The following is a 25121-nucleotide window of genomic DNA, read 5'->3' as shown; positions in this document are numbered from 1 at the left end:
GGTGTCGGGGGAGGTGCTGGGAAGCCAGCAGGTGCAGAGGCCAGCCAGGTGTCCCAGGAATAGGACAGTGGCCTCAGGCAAGGGCTTCTCAGCTGTCTACCAGGGCACAGAGACTCGGAATCCAGCCAGCGTCAGGCATTCCTCTGAGCCTCCTCTTCAAAATGAGGATAATGGCTGCTAGCAGCTGATGCTTGAGAAGGGGTATCGGCACCTGCTCCCTTGCACGCGGTGACCTGAGACCATGTGAGAGAGTGAGGGCAAGGCTGAAGTCACGGTGGGCACCCTACACTGCCATTTTCGCAGCGCAGGTCGGCCCTGTTCTGTGAAGGTGGGACTGCAGCAGGGGGTGGGTAATAGGAGGTGGATTTGGGGGCAGGGTACTCTTGGAGGCTGGTGGCCACCCTGGGAGTGGGGCTTGTTACCGAAGGGGAGGAAGAAGGAACAGACAGACCTCTCCTCATCTTGAATTGGTCAGCCTCCCAGGGGGAGTTCCGGGTCAGTCTGGGGGGACGTGGAGGAGGGCATCACCTGGCAGTGTGTGGGCTCTCCTCCCACTGTATTTCCGTGTGATTTCCTTGGCAGCATTACCCCCACTCTGCCCCTTCTGCAACAGCTCATGCTGAAGTCCCAGAACCTTGAGGGTTCGGGGGATTTTTCAGCATTATGCTGTATAGGGAAGAGAATCATCCCCTCTTCTCTTCCCACAAGGAAAGAAAGACCCCAATATGCCCCTTCCTTTACAAAAGCATACAGGACTAGAGACAATAGTAATGAATATTAATTAATTGAAATCCACATAGTTTATGTAGAGACTCTTCACAAGCCTGGCACGGGGGGAGGGACAGAAGGGTCACTGTTCCAGGTCATGGGGTTTGGTGCCCCCCCACATGGCCCACACTCCTTTTGGTATCTCCTGGAGGGGTTGGGGTTTGGAATTCAGCCTCCACGAAGCCATTCTAGCAGGAACTAGAATGAGATCTGCTTCCCTCAGAAGCAGGGAGGTAACTCCTGCAGGAGCGAAGTGATAGTGGCCCTCGTTTGTTGTGCTTCCTAGAACCACCATTGCCTCCTCTCTGCATTGGAAGTGAGTTCTGGTTGTAAGAAAAGCTGTCAGCACCCTCACTTGCCCAGTAGTGGATGCAACATACTTACTTTGTGTTCACTTCCAGTCCTGCTACCTCCTACCTGCTGTGTCCGTGGGAATTCTGTGCCCCTGGGGCACTGTAGACCTTATATGTGAATGGGTATAGCCAGCAATGGCTGATGCTGTGCATATCCACTCTGCTCCATTGTCCCTTCAGACTTCACTTACCATCCATAAGTTTAAAGATAAAATAATTATGAATTTCAAGATTGCCGCAGCTGTGCATTAAACCATAGGGTTTGCATTTATGCACGAATGCATTAAACCGCCAGAGGCCCAGGCATGAGGAAAGTGTGCTGCAGAAACTGCTGAGCTTGGGCTTCGTGAACACCGTGTGTGGATGGGGCAGTGAGGGGGCTCAGAGACTCCCTTATGGTGCATCCATTTCCTACAGATGCTGAGCCCAGAGTCTGTTCTCAGCAAGGGACGGATGAGGGTCTTGTTTCACAGGTTATTGTCAGTACTGCCTGCCTGTGTTGAGAGGTTCTGAGCTGCCCAGGCTCAGTGGGAAGGGAGATGGACCCCCCACTTTGCACCCCAGACCTCACACCTCCTTCCCAGGGTAGCTGAGTCTGTGCAGAGAAAGCCGTGGTGCCTGACCAGTCTCTGAATCTGGCTCCCTGGCCCCTACCCTCTGTCTGTCCTCCCTTGTGCAGCACTAAGGCCCTTGAAGACATGGCCATTGAAAGTTGTGCGAGAACAACAAAGATGTTCTCAGCATCTTTGTGCCAGGTTATGCTTGTGCTTATTCAACTTCGAACATCCAACCAAAGGCTGGAGTTATCATTCCCATTCTCCGGATGATAAAACGGGCACACAGAGGTTGAGGATCTTGCCCTGTGTCACACAACTGGTGAGAGGAGAGCTGAGAATCGAACCCACTGCAGTCTGATATGGATTCCATATGCTGTGCACCATGAGATGCCAACCCTGATGGGAAAGCAAGGAGAGAGAGAGAGAGAGAGGATCTGCCCCAGACAGAGCCAGGCACACAGATGGGCACACGCACATGTCCGCCCCTGGTGTTCACCTCTGGGGCTGCAGATGTGGGAGGGAAACTGGAGAGGAGCCAGCAGAAGCTAGAGGAGGAGGGTGGCAGGAGAGGGTAGGGGTCTATTAGGGGAAAACACCACACTTCCCAAGAGACCAAAGAATTCCCTTCCCGGATGAGTCTGTGTCAAATCCTAGATTTCTCTCCCTGGCCCAGAAATTGATTCTTCAGTGCTCTAACTAGATTCACTCCTGACTTACACCTTTCCAGGGGTTCAGTTTTCCTGTGGAGACCTGGACCAAGAGTAGGAGTTCTCTGGCCCTCCCGGACCCTTCTGCTTTCAGTGATAAGGGGGGGAATGAGGTGCATGATATGGACTTCAGATTCATATGAACACAAAATTTATTAGAACAGGAGGCCAAAAAACCATGGAGGAGATTGCTCTTGACATCCCCAGAGCACTTAAGGAACCTTCCCCTGTTTATATACTTCATCTCTTGTCCTGAAAGTAGAGAATTTCTTTAACCAGTTATATGTGCTCTCATTATATTCTTGGGGAGTGTAAGGGCTCAGTAGGCTACCTCTGAACCTCCCTCAGAGCTGGGGTCTGGAGTGTGTGGTGGCTACATTTGTTCTCTGGTAGTGGAGATGCAATTTATTGGTAAAGCCTCTGTGTGTGTCCTCTGGTGTCTGATGAGACATGATCTCCATGTAAAGCCTCGCCCACACTCCCTGCAAACGTAGGGCTTCTCCCCTGTGTGTGTCCTCTGGTGTCTGATGAGATATGATCTCCGTGTAAAGCCTCGCCCACACTCCCTGCAAACGTAGGGCTTCTCCCCTGTGTGTGTCCTCTGGTGTGTGATGAGACATGATCTCTGTGTAAAGCCTCGCCCACACTCCCTGCAAACGTAGGGCTTCTCCCCTGTGTGTGTCCTCTGGTGTCTGATGAGACATGATCTCTGTGTAAAGCCTCGCCCACACTCCCTGCAAACGTAGGGCTTCTCCCCTGTGTGTGTCCTCTGGTGTGTGATGAGATCTGACCTCTGTGTAAAGCCTCGCCCACACTCCCTGCAAACGTAGGGCTTCTCCCCTGTGTGTGTCCTCTGGTGTCTGATGAGACATGATCTCTGTGTAAAGCCTCGCCCACACTCCCTGCAAACGTAGGGCTTCTCCCCTGTGTGTGTCCTCTGGTGTGTGATGAGATATGATCTCTGTGTAAAGCCTCGCCCACACTCCCTGCAAACGTAGGGCTTCTCCCCTGTGTGTGTCCTCTGGTGTGTGATGAGATCTGACCTCTGTGTAAAGCCTCGCCCACACTCCCTGCAAACATAGGGCTTCTCCCCTGTGTGTGTCCTCTGGTGTGTAATAAGGACTGACTTATGACCGAACTCTCTCCTCAAGTCCTTGCAAACAGAGGGCTTCTCCTCTTTGTGTGTTCTCTGGTGTCTGCTGAGATGTGACCTATCATTGAAGCCTTGCCCACAGCCTCTATATTTGACTCTTATAATTCTTGACATTCCTACCCCCATGAATAATTTTCCTGTCTCCTCTGGATTCAATTTCTGGCCTGTGCTGGGCTCTTCCTCCACCATTCCCTCACACACTGCAGAACTCCCCGTTTGTCCTTTGGATGGGGTGGAAAAGGCCCTTGAAATTCTTCTCTGCCTTACACTTTTAAGCAAAGGTTTGAAACTTTCTTTGACCTCTTGGCCTTTAGCTTTGTCACTCCAGCTCTGCGGATCCGAATATTGCTGCCGCTGCTGATTCTGATCGCCTGGGCAGGGATCCTCTGGTTGGAAATATTCTCTTGCAGATATTTGTGGGAAGATCTGAGAAGGATGATTGCGTTCCAAATGTTGGCTGAGGAATTTCTGACTGGAGAAGGCCAGAGAGCAGGAAGGACATGGATGTATCTCTGGCTTTGGTTCTGCTGAAAGAGGAAATTTTTGGTCAGGTAGTTGTTGACACAACTGCCTGTGTTGTATGCATTGTCTCCTGGTGAGGCCGCCCCAGTACTCATTTTTATTGTTTTGACAGTGCAAACTCTGTCTCCCGCCGAGTGTTCCTTCACTTTTCCATTCCATTTTTACTCACTACGTCTCCCTCATAAATCCAGAAAGCCCGTATCAAGGGCCTTTTCTATGTATCGCCCAGACTAGGTAACTTCAAGTGGCATCTGAGGCAGCTCCCCTCCTTATACGGATGGAAGGACAGTGACCTTTCCCCACATACAAGTGCCTTCTAAGTCGTATGACTCTGTGACAGTGTCTTTAGTGATTTCCTTCCTTTGAGAGGCTACAACTCTCTTGATGACTTAGATGGAATATGTGAGTAAACATGAGCCTGAGTCTCCCCGTTTAAAAAGACATATTTAACTGAGGACCAATATGTGTCTGGATCTCTATTAGAAAGTGGGACCTAGATTGGACGACACAGGGGCGCAGGTCTCCTGGACTAAAGAGCTCTGGTTCCTGCTGCCCTAACTAGGTTATAAATTGCTTCTCTTTTAGTTTTCCACAAATCATAACATAAACATATGCCCTTCATACTGTATTTATATCATTCAGTCTTAGCCCATTTCCAATACAATAGGAAGTCCTGTTGCAAAATATTTTCCCAACCAATTATGAGGATACATATCACACCCCCAGTTGCCATCCATCTTCTGCCAATCTGCTGCCTTCTTTCACTTAGAGATGATGTAATCTTGGAGGGGATTCCCCACTGCAGTCTTTCTCCAAAATTAACCAAAGCATCATCTTAAAACAGAGAACATGTCACTCTCCAGTTGAAAACTGCCCAGTTGTTCCATCTCGGTCAGGAAAACCCCCAGGGTGTCAGCGTGGACCACAGGCCCTAGGGCGTCTACATATCTGTCTGACTTCCATTCTTACACTCTATGCTTCCTCCATCCGAGTGGGTTCTCAGCCACACACCACTCACACCCCACCTCTCTTGTGCCTCGGGGCAACTGTCCTCGCGGGTCCCCTCTGCCTGGAATCCTTTGCTCACAGGTGTTTGCTCATCTCAAATCTTATCTCCTGAGAGAGTCCTTCCTTGTCCAAGCTCTGTTGCACCCCACCCTTCCCTCACATTGGTCCCCAGACACTTTCTGAGGACTAGTTTTACTTTCAAAGCACTAATTGCTGTGTGATGTTACGCACACGCATTCATATGTATGTGTGTGTTTCCCTCATTCATTCAGTCATCAGCTGCTGAAGAGCAGTGATTCTGAAAATCTTGTTCAGTCTGTACCTCTAGTTCCTGGAAGCCTGTCTGGCACAGAGTAGGAACTCACATGACAGCTAACTGAATTATGAGTGAATACACACCAACATACACATATCACCTAGAAATATTGAGCAAATTAAGAAGAAAGAGCTAAAAGGGCAGAAGAAACTGCCTTGGTGAGAGGCTGGTAGGTGATTGAAAACTTGTTTTTTGCCTCTAATTTTTTTATCAGTATATTCTATTATATATTTTGTGCATGAAGTATTTAAGAAATCAGAACAAAAATTAAAAATTTAAAAATTGTTCCCAAGAGTCCAATGCATTTGAAATGAATCCTTATTTCTGAAACTTCTGAATTGCAATTGTACTGACTTTAGACAGGATTTTACTCTACTTAAGAGCTGGACTGTGAGGGGCGCCTGGGTGGCTCAGTCGTTAAGCATCTGCCTTTGGCTCAAGTCATGATCCCAGGGTCCTGGGATTGAGCCCCGCATCGGGCTCCCTGCTCAGCGGGAAGCCTGCTTCTCCCTCTCCCGCTCCCCCTGCTTGTGTTCCCTCTCTCGCTGTGTCTCTCTCTGTCAAATAAATAAATAAAATCTTAACAAAAAAAAAAAAAAAAAAAAGAGCTGGACTGTGGAAACTGCCAAGGAGAATTCTTCCTTTCCTTTCTGTTTTGAAGAGCAGTGGTGCCCACCTTTCCCTGCCGTGAGCTCGCTCTTCCACTTGCTTCCCCACTTGATGCCCAGCTCCTGGCCGTACTCGTCCCCATACCAGACCAGCAATTCGCAGCCTGGCCTGATGACCCGGCAGGTTCGGTAGAAGATCTGCCTATGATATTGAAAGGCCACCAGGTTCTGCTCCTCGTCATCCCTGGCACAGTTCACGTACCTGGGAAAGAGAACCACAGGAGATAAGTTCCCACTACCTGTCAGATCCACCCCTGATGCTGAAGGCCTCCATGCTGTGATGCTGCCCACTCACCCACTCCTCCTCAGGAACGCTCAGTTCATACTCAAGCCTCCATCACGATATCATATGAATTCCCATCTCCAAGTTCTGCTTACTGCCCTTAGCCTGCCTAGAAGGCTTTCTCCCTTGCCTGCTTAACCATTTTCCAAATCCTAATTCCAGACTCACCGCCACCTTGATTGGTCACAAAACCCAGTGACATCTAGTTTCTCTAAACTTTAAATTAAGTTTATACCATAGAACTTGGTGCTTGATACCATAGAACTTGGTGTTTGATCATGGACTCTGCTTCTAGATCACTACACATCATTCCATACTCAGCCCAAATCTATCTTCCTTTGAGAGGTCTTTCTCCAGTCTCCCCACACTGTATCTGAAGCATGCCTCCCCAAAGTTCCCACAGAACCTCGGAGCTCTGTCTTTGCACAATAACACAGAAAAACAATATTTTACTCACATAATTCATCCCCTGGGAACATGTGAGCCCCTCAAGGAAAGGGGCTGGATCATGAAGCACAGAGGCCGGTGGCCATACTGCAGCCCATTTCTACACAGGCTTCCGAACCAGTTCTACTAGAACTGAGGCTAGGAAGAGCTGCTGCCCTCATGGATTAAAGATCCCTTGTTTTAGGTTACCCCTACACTGTATACCTCTTGAAAAATAGGGAAATTATAGTTAAATGTTCCTATAATCAATTGTCTACTGTCTACCTGCAATATGTCTTCAATAGGACATGGGTTGTATAATATGTTTAAGTAATGAACTCCACTATGGAACATAGTAAGTGCTTATGAATATTGATTAGATAAATTAAAGTGTGAATCCAGTGTTCCTCATGAGTCTAGGCTCCTCAGGGTTTTTTTCAGTGTCCAAATTTTATCTAGCATATTTTGAGGACATATACTATGTTCTCAGCTCCTTTTTTCCAAAACCATCTCTTGAAATGAAAGAGCATTGTAAGGAGAAAAAAGAGGAACCGAGGATTGAGGGAGACCATTGAGGGAGGCATGACAAGAAGGAAAGGAGCATGGGTTTGTGAGAGATGAATGTCCTCTTCAGAACCCAGAACCCTGTTGGCCTTACCTCATCCAGTTGGCCCAAGAGTTATCCTTTCCATCCACATACTCATAGCAGTTTCTCCCTTTGGTGATCTGAGTTTGAGAAAGAGAAATTAAAGACTTTTTGTTTTGTTTTGTTTTGGTGGGGAGGTAATAGAGGGATTATTTTACTCTCTTGCAGTCAATGCTCTTTCAGCATGCATGGAATCAATCCCCAATGTGACCACATGATGTGCTCCTTAGTCATCATCTATACATCTGAGTCACTTCGTCAACGCAGAGCAGGGGTCCCGCAAGGGGGGAGCCTCCTGTTTGTTTCTGTATCACTGTGCTCCCTCTTACCCTCTGATCTTTAAGTAGGAGCTGCAGGTTCATGCAAAGTCCACTCAGTACACACAGCTAACCATGTTATCCCCATCCACGTAGAAGGTGATGTCCTACCAATCCACAGGAGGGATGTGGGAAGCCAGAAGATGGGGGAAGAAGTAGATGATTCTCACCAACCAGGAGTATCCGCTGTTGGCTGCCTCTTCATCTTCTGTGATTTGGCCCTCATACGGGCCAAAGTGTAGACCCAATGGCAGATCAGATGCTTCGTTCCATACTCCAAGCCCAGCCTGAGGGATGCTTGATGGTCTGATTCTCAGACCAGGGGGCAGAGTGAGGGCTGAGCGGTTGGGTTGCCCCCTATCCACTGCACTGTCCTTTACAAAAGTAGGGGGCCCATGAACAGCACAGCTGTCGATGAAGAAGTTCTGACACTTCTCACAGTCTGGAGGTGAGAGCAACAGGGATTAGGAAAGGGTTAGTGCATGTTCCTGGACTTAAGTAGTTTCAGAAAGAGCCCAACACTCACATCATTTAGCCTCTACCCTGTACTCCCAGTCACTAGAGGAAGGGGATGATTTGGGGACCCAAAGACAAGACAAAGTTACTGTACCAGGAGAGAACAAGTTCCTTTGAGAGTGGGCCAAGATGGTCACTTACAGAGGTAGTCATCATCCTGGGGCTCGTTGACCTCTTGGTATGCAAGGCTCTTTCTTTCTCGTAGACTATACATCTTTACTTCAACGTCCTTTCTCCTGAGTTCTGAGTTGGAAAAGAGTATGTGAGTGAGGTTGGTCGGGTCTGGAGTGTTAGTCCCTGTTTTGTCAGAAAATGTGAAATCTCCTCCGATAAATTATTACCTGTCCTTCTATATACTCTGTTCTCTGCCGTCCCCAAACTATTCAGAGAGTAAGACTCCATACTGACTATAGATGGCTAATTCAATTTTAGTTTCTTCCCATTATCAGGTTAATCTTTGCAATCTTTCCTCTTAGAAAATGGTTCATTCATATATTTCTTCATTCAGAAAATATTTGTTGAAGGCACATGATATGTCAGGCATTGAACAATCAAGGGCCTGGGCATTCAACACCAAGAAAGTATGGTCTTTATTATCACCGAGGGATTTATTGGACAACTTGCATGGGTCAATTATTTTATGTTTAATTTAATGCTTTCAAACAATATATGACCCATGCATCCTTATCTTCATTTTTCAGATTAGCATTTAGGAGCTCAGAGAATTTCTAAGATTTGTCCAAGGCCTCAATGCTAACTACAGGTCTCAGGTTAGTCTAGCTTAAACCCAGGCCTAGCCAAAGTCCGTCCCACATACCTACATTGTATTCATCATTCCTCCTTTCTGGAGGAATTAGAGGGACTAAAAGTCCCCATATTATTTTTTCTTACCCAATTTTTGTAGGGAGTGATGTCCAGAGGTACTTGCTTCTCCAGGAGGGGACACTGGTTTCTGGCCCTGCTCTGAGCCACTTGTGTTCAGCAACTTTGCTGTTTCTGGTAATTCCTTCAAACTAGATTCATTACTTAATGGCGCTCTGGGTATTCCCTTCAATGTGAGAGTCATATATTAAAAGACAACATGCATTTCTTTAGTCCTTTAAGGCTTATGATGTGTTTTCACATGCATAACTTTAGTTAATACTTCAACAACCCTTGGGAATACCTGGGGAGTCTGAATACTAGAGGGAAAAGAAAGGGCATATGTGGGTATTGAATTCAAGACTAGAACCCATGGCTTTAAATTTCTCAAATTTCTCCATAAAAGTGAGAGTGAAGGAGGGCGATTACTTGGGAATCAGTAAGGTCTGTGAAAGAAGGTGATGAGGGCTCGTAGAGGAAAAGAGGGGATCTTCTATAAACTAGTGGACATTTGATGGAGGAGGAAATGTAGGCAAATGGAGGGGACAGCACACATCTGGAAAATGAGGTGACAGAGTGGAGAGAGGGGGAAGAAAGCAAAGAAAGGGTTGGCAGAAATATATCTAAACACACACACACACACACACACAAAAAGGATGCTAAATTTGCCATTTGCCATATCCAAGAAAGAATATTTGGAATTAGATTAGCTGGTTCCTGTCAATTTTGTTTGAATTAGGTTGTACCGCAACTAGCTCTCTTCAGTTTCCTGATCCATAAATTGGTCTATGTACTAATTCTTAATGTTATAGAGAACAGAAAATATCATAATGATCATCAAATTGTTTGGTGAGCTATTTGATATAGTATGAATATGAGATTACAGTCCCGTTATCAATTTACCCTCTCAATTGTCCCCATGTTCAAAATCTAAATCACAGATATTATTTTTAGCATTCCTTGACCTTCTTACTTCTGATTTAATCTGTAAATGTGGAATTACTCATGCAGAAAACATTGAGGGGCCCTCTGGTGCCTTAAGCTGGGCCTGGGACTTCTGAGAAGAAAGAGCCTGCAGTGCAGAGACAGTCTACACAAATGATTTTGAACAAAATGAGAGTTGCCTAATGAGAGCTCAAGAGGAAGGAGTTGTTGCTTCCTCCTACAAGTATGAACATTTTAAATCAGTTCCAGATACCTATCTGGAGTTTCTAATGAATATTATGTAACCTATATGAAATCTTAAAGTCATTTTATTAGTTGTTTCTCAATCATCAAACCTGAAACTACTCAGGGCTGGGAGATGCTTCCTCTTATTAGAATGGGAGACTCTCAGGGTGGGGAGCCTATCTCCTTCATCTGGGATCATCCAGTGTATAAATTGCTAGTATATTTGTAAGCTTCTCTTATTTAGAGGGTCTTAGCTCATCTCTCACTTGAGCATAATAGAAAAGAACCGAGGTTGGAATCATCAAAGGAATGATGTAAATTTTATAAAACTCTGAAAGTTTTAATGAGTTTGTAAGTGGTTTGGAGAAGGAGCTTGGGATTAGATTGCACTACCAATGGTACTGTGATCTCAGGTATATAATCAAACATGTCTTTGTCTCAATTTCCTCAGCTATAAATGGTGATATTTATATTACCCACCTCATAGGGTTGTTGTAAGGTTTAAGTAAGTTTATTCATGTAAATGCTTAAAATAAAGTCTGAAGTACAGTGAAAATAAAACAAGTGGTAGCTAATATTGTTGCTGTTCTTTTTTTTTTTTTTTAAAGATTTTATTTATTTATTTGAGAGAGAGAGAATGAGAGACAGAGAGCATGAGAGGGAGGAGGGTCAGAGGGAGAAGCAGACTCCCTGCCGAGCAGGGAGCCCGATGCGGGACTCGATCCTGGGACTCCAGGATCATGACCTGAGCCGAAGGCAGTTGCTTAACCAACTGAGCCACCCAGGCGCCCATACTGTTGCTGTTCTTAATAGCTATTAAAGTGATGATGGTATTGGATATTGTGCTAAAGAGATCAGGAAAGGAAGGCATCAGCTCCTACTCTTACCTGTGTTTAAATCCATGAGAAAGATTTTCTTGTCAACAGGTTTTGGGAAATACTCACCTTCTGGTGTTTATTCTGGTCCATTCTGAATGCCACCCAAGAAGGTCTGACTATAAAGTGATAAGAAATCAGTGTTTTGGTTGGTAAATATTTCCAAACTCCAGAGGCTCTCACTAGAGACACAGAGTTCTTAACCAGGGAGTGATAAGTACATGGATAATCAAAGGGTGATTGGAAAATGGTTTCTGAAGTTATCATCAAAGCCTATGCTGCTACTGGTGGCATGAACTAATTGACCTAAAATGTTAAAAAAAAATAGACAAAACCTCATTTATGCTTCATCCTATGTTCATAAGTTATCATTACACATATTAAAACATACGCCATGAACTTCTATGGCAAAAATACTCAACAAACTGAGAATAGAAAGAAATTACCTCACCATAATAAAAAAGTCTATTTCCCACATCACACTCTGCAGTTAAAAACTGAAAGCTTTTCCTCTAAGATCAAGAACAAGGCAAGGATGCCCACTCTCACTACTTCTATTCAACATAGTACTGGAAGTCCCAGCTAGGGCATTAGAAAAAAAAATAATGGGTATCTAATTTGGAAAGAAAGAAGTAAAATTATGTTTGTTCACAGATGACATGATCTCATATGTGGAAAATCCTAAAGATTCCACAAAAAAGCCTGTGAGAACTAACAAATGAATTCAGCAAAGTTGAAGGGTACAAAATTAACACTAAAAAATCAGTTGCATTTAGGGTGCCTGGGTGGCTCAGTCAGTTGAGTGTCTGACTCTTGGTTTCGGCTCCTGTTGTGATCTTGGAGTCATGAGATCAAGCCCTGCGTTGGGCTCTGTGCTCAGCATGGAGTCTGCTTAAGATTCTCTGCCTTTCTATCTCCATCTGCCACTCCCTCCCAACTTGTGCATGTGTGCTCTCTCTCTCAAATAAATAAATAAATAAAATCTTTAAAAAAATTAGTAAGGGGTGGGGGGATGTGGTAACCAGATGATGGGTATTAAGGAGGGCGTGTATTGCATGGAGCACTGGGTGTTATACACAACTAATGAATCATTGAACACTACATCAAAAACTAATGATGTTGGCTAATTGAACTTAATAAAAAAGTTAGCTGCATTTGTATTGTACTAACAATAATCCAAATTGGAAATTAAGAAATTATTTTGGAATATCCAAAAAGGAAATTAAGAAAACAGTCCTATTTATAATAGCACCAAAAGGAACGAAATAATTAGGAGCAAACTTTACCAAGGAGGTGTAACATTCATAGACTGAAAACTACAAAACATTGCTGAAAGAATTTAAAGAAGACACAAGTAGGGGCGCCTGGGTGGCTCAGTCAGTTAAGCGTCTGCCTTTGGCTCGGGTCACGGTCCCAGGGTCCTGGGATTGAGCCCCACGTCGGGCTCTCTGCTCGGCGGGGAGCCTACATCTCCCTCTCTCTCTGCCTGCCACTCTGCCTACTTGTGTTCTCTCTCTCTGTCAAATAAATAAATAAAATCTTTAAAAAAAAAAAAGACACAAGTAAATGGAAACATACCACATGTTCATGGATTAGGAGTCTTAATATGGTTAAAATGTCTACACTACAAAGCAATATACAGATTCAATGCAATTCGTATCAAAACCCAAGTGGTATTTTTTTTTTTGCAAAAATAGAAAAAGTCATCCTAAAGTTAATATGAAATTTCAGAGGACCCCAAAGAACCAAAACAATCTTGAGAAAGAAGAACAAAGCTGGAGGCCTCACACTTTCTGATTTCAAAACATATTACAAGGCTACAGTAATCAAAACAACATATTATTGGCATAAAGACAGACATATAATCTGTGGAACAGACTAGAAAGCCCATATGGTTTAATAATCTTCATAAAGGATGCCAAGACTACAGAATGGGGAAAGGACAATCCTTTCAACAAATGGTGCTGGGAAAATAGAATAGCCACATGCAAAAGAATGAAGATGCCTTAAAAAAGAAAAGCAAAGCTGGAGGCATCACAATTCTGGACTTCAAGTTCTATTACAAAGCTCTAGTGATTAAAACAGTATGGTAATGGCATAAACACAGACACATAGATCAATGGAACAGACAGAAAACCCAGAAATGAATCCACAACTATATGATCAATTAATCTTCAACAAAGCCAGAAAGAATATCCAATGGGAAAACGATAATCTCTTCAACAAATGGTGTTGGGAAAACTGGACAGCAACACGCAAAAGAATGAAACTGGACCACTTCCTTACACCAAACACAAAAATAAATTCAAAATGGATTAAAGACCTAAATGTGAGACCTAACACCATAAAAATCCTGGAGGAGAGCACAGGCAGTAACCTCTTTGACATTGGCCACAGCAACTTCTTTCTAGATATGTCTCCTGAGGCAAGGGAAACAAAAGCAAAAATAAACTGTTGGCACTTCATTGAAATGAAAACCTTCTGCACAGTGAAGGAAGCAATCAACAAAATTAAAAGGCAGCCTACAGAAAAGATAGTTGCAAATGACATATCTGATAAAGGGCCAGTATCCAAAATATATAAAGAATTCATAAAACTCAACACCTCCAAAATGAATAATCCAATTAAAAAATGGGCAGAAGACATGAATAGACATTTTTCCAAAAAAGACATACAGATGGCCAACAGACACATGTAAAGATGCTCAACATCACTGATCATCAGGGAAATACAAATAAAAACTACAATGAGATATCACCTCACACCTGTCACAGTGACTAAAATCAATAACGCAAGGTGAGGAAGTGGAGAAAGGGGAACCCTCTTGCACCGTTGGTGGAAATGCAAACTGGTGCAGCCATTCCAGAAAACAGTATGGAGTTTCCTTGAAAAGTTAAAAATAGAACTACCCTATGATCCAGCAATTGCACTACTAGATATTACCCAAAGAATACAAAAATACTAATTCAAAGGGATACATGCACCCCAATGTTTATACAGGCAATATCTATAATAGCCAAACTATGGAAACAGTCCAAGTGTCCATCAACTGATGGATGGATAAAGAAGATGTTATATATATATAAATATATCTATACCTATATCTCTATATAATATATACATGACTATTAGCCATAAAAAAGAATGAAATCATACCATTTATAACAACATGGATGGAGCTAGAGAGTATTATGCTACGTGACATAAGTCAGTCAGAGAAGGATAGATACCACATGATTTCACTGATGCGTGGAATTTAAGAAACAAAACAAATGGGGCGCCTGGGTGGCTCAGTCGTTAAGCGTCTGCCTTCGGCTCAGGTCACGGTCCCAGGGCCCTGGGATCGAGTCCCACATCGGGCTCCCTGCTCCGTGGGAAGCCTGCTTCTCCCTCTCCCACTCCCCCTGCTTGTGTCCCCTCTCTTGCTGTGTCTCTCTCTGTCAAATAAATAAAATCTGTAAAAAAAAAAAAAAAAAAAAGAAACAAAACAAATGAGCAAAGGGGAAAAAAAGAGAGAAGCAAACCAAGAAACAAATTCTTTTTTTTTTTTTTTAAAGATTTTATTTATTTATTTGAGAGAGAGAGAATGAGAGAGAGCGAGTACATGAGAGGGGGGAGGGTCAGAGGGAGAAGCAGACTCCCTGCCGAGCAGGGAGCCCGATGCGGGACTCGATCCAGGGACTCCAGGATCATGACCTGAGCCGAAGGCAGTCGCTTAACCAATTGAGCCACCCAGGCGCCCTCCAAGAAACAAATTCTTAACTATAGAGGAGAACACACTGATGGTTACCAGAGGGGAGGTGGGTGGGGGGATGAGCTAAATAGGTGATGGGGATTAAGGAGTGCACTTGTTGTGATGAGTGCACGTTGTTGTGTGGAAGTGTTAAATTACTCTATTGTACACCTGGAACTAATATAATAACACTGTATGTTAACTAACTGTAATTAAAATGAAAACTTAAAAAGAATGAAGATGGACCTTTATATTACATCTTATACAAAAATCAACTCAGAATGGACCGTAGACCTAAATGTATGACCTGAAACTATAAAACTTAGAAGAAAACAAGGGGAAAAGCCTCATGACATTGGAATAGTATGAATAAACAATTTCTTGTTTATGACCAAAAGCACAGGCAACAAAAGCAGAAAATAGACAAATGAAACCATACTAAATTAAAAACTTCTGTGCAGCAAAGGACACAATCAACAGAGTAAAAAGGCAAACCTAGGCAAGGGAAAAAAATACTTGTAAAACATACATCTGTGATAAGAGGTTAATATCCAGAATATATAAAGAACTGCTATAACTCAATAGTAAAAAATCAAGTAACCCTATTAACAATTGGGTGCTATGGAATGAATCATGTCTCTCCAAAATATCCCTATGTGAAACCCTAACTTCCAATGTGATGGTATTTGGAGATGGGGCCTTTGGAAGGTAATCAGAATTAGACAAGGTCATGAGAATGTGGTCCTCATGATGGGATTAATTACCCAAGAAGGTAACACTCATGGTCATTGCAGCATTATTCATAATAGCTAAGAGATAGAAGCAACCTAAATGTCTATTGACAAATAAATGGATAAGGAAAATATCATATATGGACACAATGGAATATTATTCAGCCTTAAAAATGAAGGATATCTTGTGATATTTTACAACATGGATGGACTTTGAGGATATTATGCTAATTGAGATAAACATCACATGAGTGCATGATTCCACTTATATGAGGTATCTACTTCATGGATATGGAGAATAGACAGGTTGTTTCCAGGGCCTGTGGCGGGGAGGGGAGGAAATGGGGAATTGTTGCTCAATGGGTATAGAGTTTCAGTGATGCAAGATGAAAAAGATCTAAAAATCTGTTGTTCAAGAATGTGCACATAGTTAACAATACTGTGTTATATACTTAAATATCGTTAAGAGAGTAAATTTATGTTGTTATTATGTTTTGTAACCAAAATGAAAACATTGAGTGGGGTAGGGGTTTTAGCTGAGTCCAGATAAAGCTGTGTAGATATATGGTAAACCATGGGGTATATGTTCCCTATGAAGACTTTCTTTTCATGTCAAAACCTTTGTGAACAACCAGGCATTGTGTTTTCAGATCCCTTACACTAGTTTTAAGAGCCTAAGGAATCTGGGGTACCTGGGTGGCTCAGTCAGTTAAGCAGCCAACTCTTGGTTTCAGCTCAGATCATGATTTCGAGCCTCGTGTGGAGCCCTGTGTTGGGCTCCGTGATCAGCGGGGAGTCTGCTTCTCTCCCTCTGCCCATTCCCCCACTCATGCTCGCTCTCTCTCAAATAAATAAATAAATATTTAAAAAATATTTAAAAAAAGAGCCTAAGGAATCAGAAATCCATAGATGGAATCATAGACCTAATCCAAGTTGCTTTCTCCAGTTTAGGGAGATCGACTCTTCCTCTAAATTCTCTTGTCTGAATGGCAGAAGAGGAAATGTTTCTCAGTTCTCTTTTGTAATGATTGCATCTGATGTCATTTGCCTGATGCTGCTCTGGTAAGTTATATGTGGGAAAGATCAGGGAGATAAAATAGTTATCTCAAACGCTCTTCCAGAATTAAGACAAAGAATCTGGTTCATTTTAGGGTAAAAAGATGTGTGTGGTTAAACATAAACAATTATGTATCTTTAAATATGTTCATCCTATTCTCTTCTAAGACATTTAATCCAATAACTGAATAATAAGAATAACTGAGATTAGCACTTTGGTGGACTTACAGTCTAATTAAGGTTTCTTTAACCGTCCTTTCATTAGCTAATAATGTTTAGGGAAAAGAGTCTTTTTCAAAAAATGATAAATTTTAAATATATAGAAAGGTGTGGAGAATCATACCGGAAAACCTATATATCCACCACCATTCAGCCTTATCTCAACATTACTATATATCTTTATATCTTTTTCTTTTTATCTTTACATCTTTTAATTTCTATTTTAAAATTCAAAAACAAAAATACAAACAAACAGAAAAGTAGGGCGCCTGGGTGGCTCAATCGGTTAAGCGTCTGCTTTCAGCTCAGGTCATGATCCCGGGGTCCTGGGATTGGCCTGTTTCGGGTTCCCTGCTCAGTGAGGAGTCTGCTTCTCCCTCTCCCTCTGCCCCTCCCCCCAACCCGGGCTCTCTCTCATGCTCTCTCTCTCAAATAAATGAAATCTTAGAGAAAACTAGGCAAGACACAGCAAAGCCACCTGCCACCCTTTCCTTTTTCTCTTATGATAACTATTCTGAATTTGGCATTTCTTTTGTTTTTATACATTTACCACCGATTATACACTATTAATGTATTTATAAATAATATAATTATTGTCCACATTTAAAATCTTTATATGAATAGCCTCTTACTATATGATATGCTGTTTTGCATCTTTTTTTTTTTTTAAAAGGAGTGTCCTTTATTTATTTATTTATTTTTAAAGATTTTATTTATTTATTTGACAGAGAGAGACACAGTGAGAGAGGGAACACAAGCAGGGGGAGTGGGGGAGGGAGAAGCAGGCTTCCCGCGGAGCAGGGAGCCCGATGCGGGGCTCGATCCCAGGACCCTGGGATCATGACCTGAGCCGAAGGCAGACGCTTAACGACTGAGCCACCCAGGCACCCCATGCTGTTTTGTATCTTGCATTTATGTTGTTGAGGAAATAGTTTCCTTTGTTAACTCCTGAGATGCAGCTGAGACCTAAACCTTGGGTTTCAGGAGGAAACCTCAAAATCTTCCTGGCCCCTCACCTTGCTGCCTTGGTGTCCATTCTTCATCAGAATCCTCAGTGTCATCTACTTGGGGTTTGATGGCCTGCCTGCGGTGACACATGAAAGCTGGTCGAGGGGCTCTGAGACCTGGAAAGAAGCAAAATTCTTGTCCTAAAAGGGAAGAGCTAGAAGGAGGAACAAAGCACAGTGGCAATGGACAGCACCACCCAGTCAGTGTGACTCAATTGGATGAGCTGGTAGAGTCTAAAGCAAGGCGAGAGGTGAGCTCTGCATTGCCAGTACGAGCCCTACACTGATAGGAAAGAACAAAATTTTGCTCCAGATTTGTCTTCACACAGAAGGGAACTGTGAGCAGACAGAGCCACCCAAGAGGCAAACTAATACAGGGACTGAAGGCCTGTTTCATGTTTTCCAGTCTTGTCAGCACCCAGCACTTCTGGTTACCTATCGTAATCAGCGCTTCATAGTTCCTTTTCACATTCCTATATCGGATTTTCTCCCAGTCTCCCATCTCTGTCCATTCTTCCTTGGAGAAGTATATGGAAATGTCTTTGAAAGCATCTCTGGCCTAGAGAAAATAAGAGATTCCATCAGTGACTTACTAATACAAGTTGGGATTTCGAGCTGGGCCTTCTCCTCCACCTTAAATGTAGTGCATTCCCCCATTCCTCAGAGTGCTCTCTGTGAAGCAAGGGTAAAGAGCTTCTCTCCTTCCTGATGGTGTCCCGATTAACTGAACAAACACTGAGCGTTTTACTAGCTCTCTCCTGACAGAGAGCAATTGCTGATGGTACTGTCCTGTGCCCCTCCCCCCAAGCCCCATCCTGTAAAGGAGCAAGTGCCCCCCTCCTGTGTCCATACGCAGAGAATGTAGGCCAGGAGTCCGTGGTCCTCCAGGGACCAGCGCCTTGTCACCAGGCCCCCTCCTCATCCTTCCTACAGACATGCTTGGAGCCCAGCTTCTCCCACACCTCTCACCGTGGGCTTCCATCCTGTTCTCCCTGAGTCTCTCTCAGGGGTCTCCTCTGGGGACCTGTTGAGGCTCATGGTGCTGGGACCTCCCGGCAGGCCTTGCTCTGACTCTGAGGCTGGCAATGGCCCCATGAGTCTCTCTGCCCCAAGGCCTGTGGAAGAAGAAGGTGCTGAGAGAGGGTGACAGCCCAGACCACTGCCCAGAGCCACGTCTGTCTTCTCCATTTGGGCGGGGTGTCCAGAACAAGAAGATGTGGGGACCCCAGAGAGGATTAAAAGATGCAGGGAAGGTTTGGGGGTATTGGTGGGATGGAAGAATCCCTACTGGCAGTGACAGACCATCCTAACAGCTAGATTTTGTTTCTTTTATTCCACTGCAGTTTGGCCCATCTGAGGAAAAGGTCGCACAGGCTCCTTGAAGGATGTGGCTGTGGGTGTTTGATGGGAGTCCTGAGGTGCAAGGCCAGAAGAGCACCAAGGAGACCTGGGGGTCCCTGAATGCCGGGACTGGGGACAGACTATCACAGCTCTGTTCCAGGGACAGGAAGTGATTATTTCTCAAAGAAGGGTTTCTTGGGATGTCCCCCTGGGGATTCTGGAAAAATCTGGTATAAACAGGCTCGATCTCTAAGGGACAGAGAGATCTCAGGGTGAGGGGATTTGGTCTCACTCAGGGTGAGGGGGTTGGGGTTTCTCATGTCAAGGGTATTTGGGGCATCAGGCAGAGGACATTTGGGGTTCCTCAGGCTGATGGTATTGGCAGTCTCTCAGGACAAGATTTGGGGTCTTTCAGGCTGGAGAGATTTAGAATGCTTAGGTTGAGAGGATTTGGGATCTTCGAGACTGAGGGAATTTGAGGTCTCTCATTCTAAGATTTGGAGTCTCTCATTAATGGGTTTTAGGTTTTCTGACTTGGAGGTTACCTGGGGTCTGTGAAGCTGAAGGGATTTGAGAGTTCACAGGCTGAGGGTATTTAGGGTCTCTGAGGCTGGGGAAATTTGTTCTCTGCGGGTGCTACGTTTTGGGTGTCTCAGGCTGAGGGTTTTGGGGGTGCCTCAGGCTGAGGGCAATTTGTGTTACTCAGGATATTTTGGGGTCTAAGTATTAAGGGATTTAGTGTTTCTCTGGGTGAAGGGATTTGAGGTTTCTGCAGCTGAGGTGCTCTGGGGTCTCACGCCGAGATGTGAGGTCCCACCAAGGCAGCGGAATCGGGTTCCCTTAAGGAGGCGAGACTTGGTGTCCCTTGAGGCTGAGGGGATTTGGAGCCAGCCAGGGTGAGGGGATCTAGGGTCTCCCGGGTGGGATTTGAAGGTTTCAGAGTCAGGGTTTAGAAGGTTTTCACAGGGCACGGCAAAGGCCTCCGTGTTCCCGTCAGTCTCCCCGGCCTCCCTCACTGCCCACCCTGGTCTGGCGCCCTCGCGGAGCCCCTGCGCGCTTCCCGCCCGGTGCGAAGTGAGACGCCTCAGCGCGCGAGACACCGGCTTGTACTGCCCTGTCAGGCAGAAGCCACCAATCAGCGCTGCAATGAAACTGTTCCCTCCAATTGGCGGTCAGAAAGGGTCTAATGGGGCGGAGCGTAGGGCCAGCTGTGTGTGTCAGTCATTGGCAGAACTCCACCCCCGTGGGCGGTCCCGCCCCACCCCGCGGGGATTGGCTGCTCTGAGTCCAGTGCATGTCTGTCAAGAAGCCCCAGCACGCAGGCGTAGTATGGCAGTTTTCATTGATTCTTTTCCGTACCCACACGTTGGTGAAGGCTGCGCACGGCAGGAGACCGAGCAGAGTGTCCTGCATCCCAGGCTGAGCACAGCGCATTGAGCTGACGGCAGGTCTGGTCTTTAGGATGGACCTGGCCGTCCTGTGTCCTGACAGACTTTCAGGCTCTGGAAGGGTCTCCTAGGCCACCTGTGCCCTTCCTTGTAAAATCCACCTTTAGCAATAGCTATATATGAGCATTTAGTACACAACGAACATCGCATTACATTCAGGGGACAACTATGTAATTCAGTAATGTGTGATGAGACAATGTATAGACACCAAATAAAGTCTATACGGCTCAAAGGTTTAAACCCAACAAATGGAATAATAAGTATATTAGAAAAGCACTCGGAGAATTCTTTTTCTTTTTTTTGAGAGAGAGAGAGAGAGAGAGAGAGAGCACAAGCGGGGTGGGGGGGGGGCGGTGGTGAGGGAGAGAGAGAGAGAATCTTAAGCAGGCTCCATGCCCTGTGAGGAGCCTGGATCAGGGCTCAATGTGGGGCTCCACGCAGGGCTCAATCTCAAGACCCTCAGATCATGACCTGAGCTGAAATCGAAAGACAGATGCTTAACTAATTGAGCACTCAGGTGCTCCCACTCAGAGAATTCTTTTTTTTTTTTTTTTAAAGATTTTATTTATTTATTTGATAGAGAGAGACACAGCGAGAGAGGGAACACAAGCAGGGGGAGTGGGAGAGGGAGAAGTAGGCTTCCCACTGAGCAGGAAGCCCGATGCGGGGCTCGATCCCAGGACCCTGTTATCATGACCTGAGCCGAAGGCAGGCGCTTAACGACTGAGCCACCCAGGCGCCCCTTTTTCCCACTCAGAGAATTCTTAAACTAAAAGTAGAAGTGGCATTTGTGAGTAAAAAGCATATTTAAATAATGTAGGTCTAAAAGTCATCGGAAGTAGCCCTGGCTTCGGCAGCACATATACTTAAGTGGAACGATACAGAGAAGATTACCATGGCTCCTGCTCAAGGATGACATGCAAATTTGTGAAGTGTTCCATATTAAAAAAAAAAAAGTTATCAGAAGTAAGAAGACATAAATAAAATCGAAGAAAAAAAAACCTGAAAAAAAAATACAAGTATTTTGCATAAAAATGCACCAAATGTAAGGACAGTGGGTCCACAGAAGTGGGCCAGTTTAAGACCTACTGGCTTTCAGCAGATAAAATGGGAATAGTGTTTCTGGCCCTTACTAAGTTTTGATCACAAAAACATAACATGATTTCCTGGTACTTAAAGTAGGCCTCCTAACTCCAGAATTCTTACCGTGGAAGGACCACCAGATTCCAGGCAAAGTTGCCCAGCTAAGTGGACTGCTCCCCCTGGCGTCATGAAGGGAGTGGCCGATCAGACCTTTAAAGGGCCCACAGACCTCTCAAGTTCCCACGAGAATAGTGCTGGGTGGGAGTTTGGGAGTAGAGCGAACAGTAAGAGAGTGGGGAGCTTCTAGAAATTGTGAGACCATTTGTGTAGTGGCAGATGTTTGGGTCGGCGCAGAGTTGCTGGTCGATCTTGTGCAGGAGCATCTATGTGGTCCCTGTTGTTGGCTTCACTGCTCAAAGAACATGAGATTTTAAAAAGACAACATCTCGCTCTTCAAGTGCTCACCGTTAACCTTAAAAAGAAAGCTGCTAGTTATCTTACCAGCAGAAATGGCTTTATCCTGGAATAGCAGAGAATTGCAATCCAGGACTAGCAAACCACGGCAAAAACACAGGCTAGTCCTCGGAACAAAGGAGAGGGCTACTCTTTTAGAGAGGAGAAGGGAGATTTGGGAAGGCCATTAAAAACAAAATGTTCACCGGAGTAAAGGAAGTTGAAGTGTCCTGACTTCTCATTGGCTGAGCTATGACTGTCTCTCATTGGCCAGGCTGTTGCTAGGAAACCATCCTTCCTCCTGCTGGGATAGTAAAGAAGTTGGTAAAGTAGGATGCACTTGCAAGGTGGTCTCTTCCTGTTGGATAAGATACAGTGGAGTAAAAGGACCCATTAAATAGCAAAACTAAAACAAAACTACGACACCTTCAAAAAAAAACTTCCCAAACTAAGACTTGGCAACAAATAAGAAAAATTCAAAAGGATAGTGACAGAAAGAAAAGAAGCACATGGAAAGGCATAATGTGCTCTCCAATAGAAATACTCAGTGTTATAAATACATCGGGTCTCCAGATGTTAATGTATTCCAATAAAAATAACAATTTAACTTGTGGAATTTTTCAAGCTGGTTAAAAAGATTATGTGTAGGGGCGCCTGGGTGGCTCAGTCGTTAAGCGTCTGCCCTCGGCTCAGGTCATGATCCCGGGGTCCTGGGATCGAGCCCCGCATCGGGCTCCCCGCTCAGCGGGAAGCCCGCTTCTCCCTGTCCCCCTCCTCCTGCTTATGTTCCCTCTCTCGCTGTGTCTCTGTCTGTCAAATAAATAAAATATTAAAAAAAAAAAGTGTAAAAATAACTTGAATAGCAAGGAACCTTGAAAATAATTGTGGGTAGGCTAGCCTGTCAGATATTAACATTTCTTATAAAGTTAATGTTAAAGCTGTTCGGTTTGGCAAGTAAGTATATAGTCTTATCAATATAATTTAATATAAAATCTAGAAGTAGGCCCTGGGATGGTTAATTTTATGTGTCTTCTAGGGGGAGCCCAGTGGAGGGCTCCGACCCCCAGTCCCTAGGCCCGGGTCCGGGGGAGCGCGGAGCTCACGGAGTTCCATCACCTGCAGGCTTCCGGGGCTCCAGGGTCTGTCGCGGGGGGAGGGTGGTTGTCAGTACAGGGGCCCAGGAGGTCCCGACCTATGGCCATGGACAGAAACCGTTCCAGGATCCTCTCCTCAGCCACGGACAGCCCCAGTCTTCCAGAGCTCCAACAGCCTCTGCTGGTGGGTGTGGCCTGTGGGCCCCACGTCCAGAAGCCTGGTGGGCCCGAGTTGGGGCCTCCCTTTTGAGAGACAGTGTTTTCACAGTGTCTGAGGGTTTGGCAGTCCCTATCACTATCTCTTCCCTCTGTGAGCACTGGCCTGGGGGAGCCAGGGCCCCCTGACCTTGAGGATGCACCATCCAGTGACAGCAACTCAGACTGGGATGGGGGCAGCCTTCTCTCCTCCCTCCTACAGTTACAGGGTTTCAGGGGTCTTGTCTCACGGAGTCCAAGAATGAATCTTCCTAACACAAAAGGGTGAAGCAAAGTGAAAGCTTATTAAGTGAAGGTGAGAACAGAAAGGAAAGAAAAAAGCTCTCTAGAGTGAGAGGGGTCCTGAGTGGGTTGCTAATGAGGGCTTCTAGTGGCAGTCTTTTATTGAGAACTGACCAGGAAGCTTGTGGCCTTGAGACTCTTGTGCCATCTTGGTTTGTCCCCCTATCACTTGTTCTGCTCTGTCTCAGCATCTCCACCTGCCAGGAATAGTTTCAGAGCCTAGTCAGGGGAGTCAGGGGCCTCCTGTCTCTCCCTGCGTACACCGTCACCTCTTCCCTGCTCCCAGAACAGGACCTGTGGGCAGAAAGAGCTGTACTGGGATTGTGAGGAGTGACTGATCATACTTTCTAATTAGTAGGGGTGAGGGATAGCACAAGTCTCCAAGGAATCTGGAAGCGAGGCTCTTAGGACCTTCAGGGGCCAGCTGCTGGCAAGACAAGGTTACTTCTAGTCTTCAGTAAAACATAAACATTAAGGCACTAAAGTGGCCGTGAGTTCCTTGAGGAAGGTCACGCTCCGCATGTTTCAAGTATCCATCTGTGGGCCGCAAGCTGTAAGGAGATTTAATTTAAGCTACATTTCTTTTGCTTTTGTTTCCCACATCACTACCCCCATGACCACCTGACCACCTCGGCTTGGCTGTCTTCTTCATGCTGTGCTGTTTCTGGCCTGTGGTTCACCGTTGCCTTCTGCCTGGCCTGGAAGGTCAGTCTGTGGGTGGGGCTGGGAGGCAGCTGGAAATAAAAGAGAAAAGTGCATTTAAAACAAAAGGAAACAGGGGCGCCTGGGTGGCTTAGCCAGTTAAGTGGCTGCCTTCGGCTCAGGTCATGATCCCAGGGTTCTGGGATGGAGCCCTACCTGGGCTCCCTACTGAGCAGGGAGCTTGCTTCTCCCTCTCCCTCTCCCTCTCCCTCTCCCTCTGCCAAGCATGCTGTCTCTCCTAAATAAATAAAATCTTTAAAACAAAAGAAAAGAAAACACAGGTGCTATGCCTGGGGGGAAACAAGGGTGGAGAGAAGGTTCTGCTAAGGGGAAAACGAGATGTGTTTCAGAGTGAAAGCCCAGAGTGGTGGTTAAGAACCTGAGCTTAAATCCTAGGTCTCACACACTTGGAAGATCTTTGGGCAAGCTACTTCATCCTTGTGCCTCATTTTCCTCACCTGTAAAATGGGAAAAATTCCCACTTCTGGGACATCATGAGGTTCAAATGAGTTAAAACGGTGGCATATAGTAATATATGTATATTTTCATTAGCTACTGGGTCTCCCCTGTGCCCAACTGTGCCTGACCCACAGTAGCTGCTCTTGGTTTT

At 45.0% G+C, this 25121-nt stretch overlaps 1 protein-coding gene, 1 non-coding gene and 1 pseudogene across 2 annotated transcripts; 2 read left to right on the top strand and 1 right to left on the bottom strand.

Annotated features, from left to right (window-relative positions):
• Window positions 1–3801: 3801 nt before the first annotated feature.
• Window positions 3802–18996, bottom strand: PRDM7 (PR/SET domain 7). Its single transcript, XM_078063498.1, has 10 exons — window positions 18855–18996; window positions 18328–18444; window positions 17902–18009; window positions 11216–11265; window positions 9132–9288; window positions 8382–8483; window positions 7895–8166; window positions 7420–7487; window positions 5957–6254; window positions 3802–4200 (listed from the first exon to the last, which is right to left on the bottom strand). The coding sequence occupies exons 1-10, from the start codon at window positions 18985–18987 to the stop codon at window positions 3802–3804; spliced, it is 1704 nt and encodes a 567-aa protein (XP_077919624.1). The 5' UTR covers window positions 18988–18996.
• Window positions 18997–21522: 2526 nt separating this feature from the next.
• On the top strand, window positions 21523–21628 carry LOC118530520 (U6 spliceosomal RNA). Its single transcript, XR_004914692.1, has one exon. It is a non-coding gene; the product is annotated as a U6 spliceosomal RNA (small nuclear RNA).
• Window positions 21629–23417: 1789 nt separating this feature from the next.
• Window positions 23418–24526, top strand: LOC118530515 (transmembrane protein 91 pseudogene; annotated as a pseudogene).
• The last annotated feature ends 595 nt before the right edge of the window (window positions 24527–25121 follow it).

The sequence above is a fragment of the Halichoerus grypus genome, chromosome 15 (genome assembly GCF_964656455.1).
Source record: "Halichoerus grypus chromosome 15, mHalGry1.hap1.1, whole genome shotgun sequence".
Lineage (NCBI taxonomy): Eukaryota > Metazoa > Chordata > Mammalia > Carnivora > Phocidae > Halichoerus > Halichoerus grypus.
Note: the sequence above shows the minus strand (reverse complement) of the source record. Positions and strands in the feature narration are given on the sequence as shown.